General features: G+C 39.5%; 1 protein-coding gene across 1 annotated transcript in view; it reads right to left on the minus strand.

Annotated features, from left to right (window-relative positions):
* SMIM14 (small integral membrane protein 14) overlaps nt 1-5,287 on the minus strand; it is a 24,138-nt gene extending 18,851 nt beyond the window's left edge. Inside the window, exon 1 of the mRNA XM_009695582.1 lies at nt 5,182-5,287. Coding sequence (XP_009693884.1) covers nt 5,182-5,256 — 75 coding nt within the window. The 5' untranslated portion in view covers nt 5,257-5,287. The remainder of the gene's footprint in view (nt 1-5,181) is intronic.
* Between the last annotated feature and the right edge of the window lie 4,509 nt (nt 5,288-9,796).

Consider the following 9,796-nt stretch of genomic DNA (forward strand, 5'->3'; position numbering starts at 1 on the left):
TGTTGTTCTTCATTCCTGAACTTTGGCTCTTCTTGTCAAAATAAATTTTGCAGATGGAGGAGACTGAACAGGAGATAAAGTCATATAAGCTAACAGACCTGTGATTGTCTTTTGACAACTCTTGTGTACCTGCAGAGGATGGAAAGTCTTGTGATATTTTTCTTCTATGCTTACTTCCTCTTATGGAAATTCCCAATCATCTGCTATATCCATAGAGTAAATAGTGAGTCCAACATATAATTGTCAAACTGTTATACACCACCAGCAAATCATAACAGATGTTGCCATGGGTATTACATACTAGAAATTATATTTATGAAGTCACAGCCAAAGACTTTAGATTTCTATTGTTTGCTAGCAATATTTGGAAATCATAACATTTGCTTATTGTTTACAGTGGCCATACTACAGAAGCTTACCATGTGCAAAACTGTCATATTTTGGCACCACAGAGAACCCTGAAAAATCCACTTCAGGAAAATGATAGGACATCCAGCATAAAGAATTCAACACCACTTAAGTATGTATATAAAAAGTCCTAAGAACTGTGGGTATGAACAGTATCTCTCAGTTAACCTAATAAGCAGCAAAAAAATCTTTTAAAAATATGATGTGGTTTAGAGGTATACAGTTCACTGTCTATAAAGTCTTCATAGTGTTATGAATTAAGAAGAAAAAAAAAACCCAACAAAACAAACTCCTGCTTAGTCAAGCAAAATGAAGGATAGAAAAATAATCAAGTCACATAGCTTAGTAAGAGTTTTTAAAAATAAACAGCTTTCTTGTTTGTAATTTTCTGTGGTGTTGCTAACAGCAGAGAGCAAGAGCTTAAATGACAATAGCTTTTCTTTTTTCATTGTATAAGTATTAATTGTAATGCCAAGATGAACTGAAGTCTGCATTTCAAGTAGAGATTTAAACCATATGCTATATATAAAAAAACCATAATGTATTCATCCACAAACTGTACTTTGAATGCCAAATACATTTTCTAAGAATTTCAAAGTAAATACACCAATTCAATTAAAAATAACATTTTGGGAATTAAAATGAGAACTTCAGGTTGTAGAGCCAGACTTTTGACCAACTTCTGACCTTGGCATAGCAGCATCATCCAAACTTCCCATACAGTTAACTCTAATATAAATCCTGTCTATTTGAATATGTATTTTTAACTCTACATGTAATAGTCATAACTGAATACATCATGCCTTCTTCATTAGCAGAAACCTTAATTCTTATCAGTGTTGTTTTAAACAAGTATAAACAAATTAGTCTGTAAAAATTAGTTTACTTTAACCCAAATGCAAGTTACTAAAGTCTACATCAATCATGGGTTTTTTGCACAATGTCATTACTAGACTGAAGAATCCTAAAAGTACATTTCCACACTTGGGTAGCTCTTACAATTACATTGTTATTCTGTTAAATTTGATCTTAAATCTGAACTTCTGGATTTACAATGCTCGGTCTGGAGACAATTACAACCACCTTGTTACACAATTCACTCCAAAATCCTTACAAGTACTCCCACCTATAACACTATTCAAATGTGCTCTGGTGTATTTTATACCTATCTAGGTTAAAAAGAATCAGAAATTAAGTAAGTATAGGGAACCATTGTGGGTATACAGTATGTCTGGATATTTCCCACCCCTGCAGGCTGAATAACTACAGATTGCCTAGCTTTCTTGTATGGCAATAGTTTTGGAATAAAGGTTTTGAGGAACAAACTTTTAGAGGTAGTGGGCACCCAGTCTCCACTGAGCTTTGCGGAGTTCAGTAACTTTGAGAACCGATGTCCAAGGGTTCCTTTTAAAACAAATAGTAAAATTCCTGTTTGCTTATGTTGTGTAAGATTGAGTGACAAAACAGCAGCTTAGAAAGCAAACTCTTACTGAAGCATAAAAGTTATAGATGCAATAACGAAGGTTTAGCAAGTCTCCTGCTACAATCATACAACAGGTTACGCGAGGATAGTCTGGCTGCTGACTGAGACTTCTGAGACTTTTCCTTTCCAGATTCTGCTGAATTATTCCAGCTAGTGATTTGCTCTTCTAAATGTTTAGGAGCATCTGGTTTGCTTTTTAGGATAGATGAAATCTGGCATTTCCCCTTGTTCCTCACAGTTTCAAGTGCCAACTGGTATCATCTTTTTGGATGCTGGACACTGAGCAAAAAACTCCACTCCTGCAACTACACAGGAACACTGTTAGACTAGTCCTGGTGAATGCCCAAGAGCATGTACCTATGATGTACTCTGTTTACATTCACAATGCAGGAACTAGCGTTCCTCCAGATGATCTGTTTGCACCCACCTTACAAAACACGGAGCAGCCCAGGAACAAAATCTTACAGACCTCTGTGGCACTTCTTCTGACTTTCGACGCAATTCACCTACATCGTTCATACCTAGAATCTTCCAGCCACAACATAAAGAGAACTGGCTGACTGGTGCCAACATGCATCCTCCTTTCTCCCTCCCAACTTCTGAAGTTTGGTCCTGGGGGTTCCTTTGTCACCACTTCGGCATGTGTCCAGAAGCCTCAGGGTCCAGAGTCAACACAACTGTGGCATATGGCACAAATGTCATGTTGAGGACAAGAGGAAGATCCTTCTTGGGAAAGAAGATGTGTATGAGTGCAGCAGGGAGATCTCAGAACATTTTGAAATTGTGCCTCCAACTGCGGAGCATAAGCTAGGATGGCTGGGCCCTGACGTAAAGGCTCCACAGAAGCCTCAATTTTCTACACCCTTGTGCCAACAGCATTGACCTTTAAATAGTGCATAAGTAGACTGAGGGATGTGATTACAGCCCTGTACTCACCACTTTAAACCCATATCTGGAATACTGCATCCGGTCTCAAGCTCCCCTACATAAGACATATTTACAGACCGAAGTGAATTCAGCAGGGGGTCACCAGGGGCTGGAGCACTTGCTCTGTAAGGAGAGGCTGAGGGAGCTGGGCTTGTTCAGCCCAGAGAAGAGATGGTTTTGGGTGGACCTAACAGCAGCCCCCCAGTACTTACAAGGAGGTTACTGAGAGGACAGAGACAGGCTCTTCACAGCCCTATATGGCAGAGGATATGATACATTCAACTAAAACAGTGGATGGAAAAAATTCACTACCACAAGGATTGTCAAACATTGGAGCAGGTTGCCCCAAGAGGCTGTAGAATTGCTATCCTTAAAGGTTTTCAAGAGTCAGCTGGAACAAAAGCCCTGAATGACCTGGTCTGAATTCACTGTTGACCTTGCTTTGAGCAGGAAGTCGGCCTAGATGACCTCTTGAAGTCTCTTCCCCCTTGAACAATTCTGGTAACACCAGCAAGTGGGCACAGATCCCTTTCACTTCTTGCATCTCCATCCCCCAAACAAGCCTGTTGCCTGTTCAGCAATAAGAAAGTGAGTCAACCTCTAATGACTCTAATGATCAAGAGAGCACCAGCTGCACCACACTTGGGAACTACCAAAGGGAAATTGTATCAGGAAATTATATATTTTTATATATAAAGCACATGGAATTGGCTATGCAGACATGTTCTATTTGTCTGGTGTCATTTTGGACTTTGGTGCAGCTGGCCACTACATGGATCTGGGCTGTTTGGCAACTCCAGCCTTCATGCTTAGCCCAAGGGTCCCATGGTCTGTGAGATGACAAGCGCTTGTCATTTCCTTTTGTCCCTGCAGGGGATCGTTTTTACTTCTGCTGCAGCCACTGATGTAGCTCTCCCACTGAGAGAACCTGGTCTGGGGTATTTTTGTTCCCAGTGTGGCCTGTGTGTTTTTGAGGAGCCATTCTGCATGCACAGTCCCAAGGGTGCAATGTGAGAACAGGACAGCACAGGTTCTGCAGTGCTGCGTTACAGACACGTGCGGTGAACTCTGCTTACTCTGAGCAGAATAATTCTGGAAAATGGCGTCAGCCAAGCTCCCCAAGAGCACACAGAGGTACAGCATCTGCCTTGCTTTAGGTTCTTCCCCTGGCACTCCGGATAAGACAGTGTAACAATGTACTCCAAGGTCGATAAAGTGTGGACACTCGGGATTTTAAGTCCAAGGTGAAGCAAGGCTATATGAGTGCAACCCACATTTGCAACAACAAGCTATATATACTTCTTGCAAAGTGCTGTTTAAAACAAGTTTGTTCTTTTGTGGATGTATGCATGTGGAGTGGTTTTATTTTAAGGGCAAACACACAAACTGATTTGTTATTCCCAAATATACATTCTTTGGGGACTTACACATTAGTCCTACTTTTATCATAGGCTAGTGGATGCCATATTTTCCTGATAACCTTCCTAAAATACTGATAAGAAACCTTTCGAAGAAGGGCCTGATCCTAGAGAGGATGCTCTTCACACATACTGCCTTGAGCGGTTGATGTACTCCACAAATTAAAAGGACGTTAATTTAGGCCCTAAGAAAGAAAATGGGATAAAAACAAATTTATGAAAATCAACAAGGGGAAGTACATCAAATGAAGGTGATGTACAATGTGGTCTTAAAAAACAGTTTAACTAAATTAGAGTTGTAAACAAGTTCACCTAATTGCTCACAGTTCACAATTGGTAGTGTTATTTTTTTAAAATATATACTTTTACTTAGGAAAAAAAAAAGCACTTTGTAGCTTTTTCTTCAATGGACAGTGAACTAAGTTCCATGCGGAAGCAAAGAATCATTGATATTTCACAGGTCACAGTTACAGCAATGTAAAATAACTTGCTTGAAGTTGCTCAACCATATCAATGACATAGCAAGAAACAGAACTCAAAATCCCTGGATTCTCAACTTCAGAGTTTTTTAAACGTTAGTTTTAAAAATTCAGACATTGTTGTCTTGCCATATGAGTACATGGACCTTCATGTGTGTGGTATCACCTTGAACTCAAAGAGTTTGCAGGGTAGTTTCTTTGTTTTCATGCAGACTAAAAAAAGGGTTGCAAAGAAACATTTCAATAGAAACACTCTCAGTGCTGTCAAAATGCAGCCCTGGGAAATAAACAGAAAACAATCATTTGTACTAACTATTCAAAAACTCATCATAAAGTCAGATACACAGATTCCAACTGTACATGCAACTGAGTAAGCAGAATCAAAAGCATCAGTAACTGCAAATCTGCAAAAGCTGAAGTAATGTCTGAATAACCACCCTTTCAAACACCCTCATGTTACCCTTACCAGATTAATCAGTCTTCTCATTGCATGTTCATGCGAGCAAATGCATTCACAAGGATCAAATCCACCTTCTGCCATGGTTCTCTGGATAAACCTGAACTTGTCTGTAAACACCTAAGAAGAATAAGAATAAAAGGACAATGAACTCTTTTTCAACTGACCTTATTTTCCAGAGACTTACACATCAAGTTTCAGCTCATTTAATGCCAGGGTGAAAAAGCAAAACAAAGCAGGGTAATCCTATTATTCCTTTGGCAGCATGAATGAGGAAGTCTGGTATGTGCAGTTACATTTTGATGTTGCTGAAAGCAGTGTCTCACACAGGCTTCCTTGGAAAGCCAAATAACTTTTTTGCAAGAATTTGTGTCTCCCCCCTGGGTTTTCCCCACATACCACAATGAAATACATCCTAACAAACAAGTACCACAAAGATTAAATTCTGGTCTTTCATCTGCATAGTGGGACTCTTAGGTGTATGAATACAATTTGAAAAGTCAGGGGAACTCATACTCCTAAACCCTAACAAACTGCTGGCATTCTCCCTCTGGATCAATGTTCAGGAAAATAATTTAAAACCTAGGAAATTCTTTGCTAAAGGGAGAAACAATCATCCTTATTGTATAATGAAAGCAAGCAGCAGGGGTGCAAAAGTGGATGTTCTTGGAAACACTTTTAAAATGGAGCTACACACACTAATTTTAGATTAAAGAAGTAGGTCATTCATTTAGCCATACAGAAAGTTCAAAGAAGCTGTAATGGACACGGTGGGGAATCAATTCTAGGTTATTCACCTGCTAAAACCACTTACACCAGACATGTCAAGCATATACAAGTGTATCTTTACTATTCACCAACAGCTTTCTGAGAGACTTAATTGATGGTCAAAACGGGTAGCAGACTGCAAGGCATTTCTACCCTTGTGGTCAAACCAGGGATTGATTTCTCTCAAATGAGGACTCTTATAATGTTTGGGGTGGACCACGAAGAGTGTAGTGAGCAGGTCAAGGGAGGTTATTCTCCCCCTCTACTCTGCCCTGGTGAGGCCACTTCTGGAGTTCTGTGTCCAGTTCTGGGCTCCTCAGTTCAAGAAAGACAAGGAACAACTGGGGAGAGTCCAGCGGAGGGCAACAAAGACGATGAGGGGACTGGAGCATCTCCCTTATGAGGAAAGGCTGAGGGAACTGGGTCTGTTCAGCCTGGAGAAGAGAAGGCTGAGAGGGGATCTCATTAATGCTTATAAATACCTTCAGAGCGGGTGTCAAGAGGATGGGGCCAGACTCTTTTCAGTGGTGCCCAGTGGCAGGTTAAGGGGCAACGGGCACAAACTGAAACGCAGGAAGTTCTATCTGAATATGAGGAAGAACTTCTTCACTTTGAGGGTGGCAAAGCACTGGAACAGGCTCCCCAGAGAGGTTGTGGAGTCTCCTTCTCTGGGGATATTCAAAACCCACCTGGACACGATCCTGTGCAACTTGCTGTAGGTGACCCTGCTTTGGCAGAGGGGTTGGACTAGGTGATCTCCTGAAGTCCCTTCCAACCCCGACCATTCTGTGATTCTGTGATGTATTAGACCTGTTCTCCATGACACTTGCAAAATACTTTTGTTAATTTGGCATCAATAAAGCTGGATTCAGACTGTGTTTGTGTTGCACACACTGGGGCTCTAATGTGAGATAACTGGCAAGCTTAATAAATGCAGTGGCATAGAGCAGATACAACCTCTCAATTTCCTAAAATAAGTAGTTTATGAAGGTGCAAGCCATTTGATAAGGGTGCGCTGAATCAACAGATGTGCCCTGCAGTCATTATCTATGAAAACTTACAGCTTGATCACACATAAGCATTGTAATGTTTTAACCTCACTAGGAGAAAGAGGAATAACCCATATGGCTATAAGATACTTTCATTCAACAGAATGTATCACCACAATAGCTCTTCCCTGGGGGGCGGGGGAAGAAGGAGATGGAAAAAAGAAAATGCATTTCAGAAGTCCTTCCTCTGTCAATGCCTACCACTCTTCTGTATTACCCTCTAAGATGGTGGAAAGACCCAGATAGTAAAAGAGGGTAAGAGATATCTGTATCTTCATTATGGAGTCTGAACACCAGTGCCCTTAATCTGCTAGGGTCTCCACTTTTTAAAAAGAATACTGAAAACGAGAAAAAAAAAATATTGAAGGGATGGAGGAAAGGCTTTTTGCCTAGACACTAAGAAAGAGTAATCTGGCAATGTAATGAGAAGATGACTGAGAGATGACTTGATTATGTAGTGTACAAGTACCTTTGCATAGAAAAATACATCTGAGTATTGAGAAGTTCTACAATGAAGAGGTGATCAAGAACCAATGACTGGAAGCTGTAATAAACCAAATTCAAAAGAGAAGCAAGGCATACATTTTTACCATTACAGTAACTGATCAGTGCAACAAACTGCCAAAGAAGGGGTGGATTTCCCATCTCTCAACACATTCAGATGTGCTTCAGCCAAATACAGATTATTGAGTAAAGTACAGAAGCACCCAAGTTTGGATGTAATGTTCTCCAATATACAGGAGGTCACAGCAGATGATTTAATGATTCTTTTTGAGAGTTAATTATAAAGCTACTACACTAACTTTCATGAAATTATCTCAGATCCACGAGAACTACATAAGCTCCCTGGGTGACATGCCACATCAACCAGAATAGCCTTTCTAAAACTATCTTAGCATGAGGAACAGGTAAAAGCACTGATTGCTAAATAGTGCAAAATGGTTTCTCTGGACATAATGCTGACATCCAAAAGAAGGTATCTGAACTAGTAAAGTTGCTAAACAATATTTAATTGTAACTTGAAAGAATTTAGAAGTCAGTAACACATAGTAATGTCACAGCAATTAATTGAGGAGTGTTTATATATGACTACAAGAAATCAAAACATCAGATAAGAGTCATTACCAATGAAAGCAGGCTAACATTCTTTGTAGTGCATACAACTGCAAAAGATTAGACGATAAATGGGGAAAATTAATCTGTCATATAACATAATAAATTTAAATGGAGGTGCACTAGAAGGAATTTACCCCGAGGCATCTGAACTGTACGTGACAAATTACCTTAATGAGCTAAAATAAAGCAGAACACATGTCACCAAGTAAAATGCCATCCAAGCTTTCAACAAAAGATCCCATACAAGCTTTCTCACCTTCACACGATGCTGAAAGGAATCATCCTTTATCTCTCCTTCCTCCAAGCCTATAACAGGTTCTTTCATTGGCAAAGGACAAAAGACGGACCATCTATTTTGCAAATAGCACTAGGCTTTCCCCGATAGTGATGCTAAACTTGGGCTATTTTATTACTTTAAAAAAACCCCAGGTAACTAATCCCCCTTTATGCAATTATTTTTTGCTGGGAACTGAAGGAAACTGAGATTTTATATGTGGCTGATCAGTTACAAAGAATAGAGAACCACTCTATACGATATGATGATTTTCACTTGTAAAATGACACTCTCATGCCTGTATTCCTCATTAAAATGTTCTTGGTTTAATAATTGTATTATTTGTAACACACTTTGAATGCATAAAGTACTAAATATCAACTAAGCTCTGTAATCGGATCCTTAAGTTTAGTAATGTTTTGTGATCCTGTGTAAAATTTGGTAATAGGAGACTAGTATTTTTATACATCACGGAGCAGGATTCCTTGGCTCCACTGAGTGCTCTTAGGCAGCCCGTCCATATGAAAATCCTGTTCCAGAATTGCAATGTGCTTCCTGCCTGCCTCCCGCTACTTGCGATTGTCTGATCTCACGTCAGCGGCTAACTTGTTCTGCCCAGCTCTGACCTCTTTGCTGTGAGTCACACCAGCTCCCCACCTTTTGCAAATACACTTGTTCTACACACAATCTGTCACAGAAAATGGGAAGGATGTGCTCCGTTCTTCTCCTCATGACCTGGAGAACAAAAAAATAGCTTGTAGTTTTATTTTACTTAATTTTCTGTACATTTTCCTGTTTATCGTCATTTTGTTTTTCTTGTAATTTATACAGTAGCTGGTAAGACCACAGCAATTGGTAAGGCTATGATGTCAAATACCTGCAAGGACTCTGACTTGAGAGAGCTACTTTTACTCTGCTTAAAATTACTGTATTTTGGTTTGGCCGTATTACTGCTAGCACAGCATTTAATTATTCACAGGGTTTACAAACAGCTGGAAGATACATTTGGTAAATACGCCAAAACTCTCACTGATAACAGCTGAGAAGGTATATATTATGGCCTCTAGACTAAGCAAACTGATAGAGAGCATAATAAAGGAGAGAATTAGTAAACGTGGGCAAATATGATGTACCATCAAAGAGTCAATATGACCTTTCCAGTGTAAAGAGGCCCACAGAGGCAATCATAAACAGTACTACTGAAATTAAAATACTGCAGTCAGAGCCAGAATTACTGTAATTCAGGAGCAAAGTGTAGGATGGTCTCTGATGATTTAAGACAGAAATAAAAGCCCATCATTACCTTTTGACTTGAGCATCTATTTGAAATTGTAGGCAATGAAGCCATACTGAAAAATATTTCTAGTCTCTCATGATTTAAAATATAGCATACTCAGTTATAGTAATTATTGCAAAT

This window comes from Cariama cristata, unplaced genomic scaffold, assembly GCF_000690535.1.
Source record: "Cariama cristata isolate BGI_N322 unplaced genomic scaffold, ASM69053v1 scaffold8822, whole genome shotgun sequence".
Taxonomy (NCBI): Eukaryota; Metazoa; Chordata; class Aves; order Cariamiformes; family Cariamidae; genus Cariama; species Cariama cristata.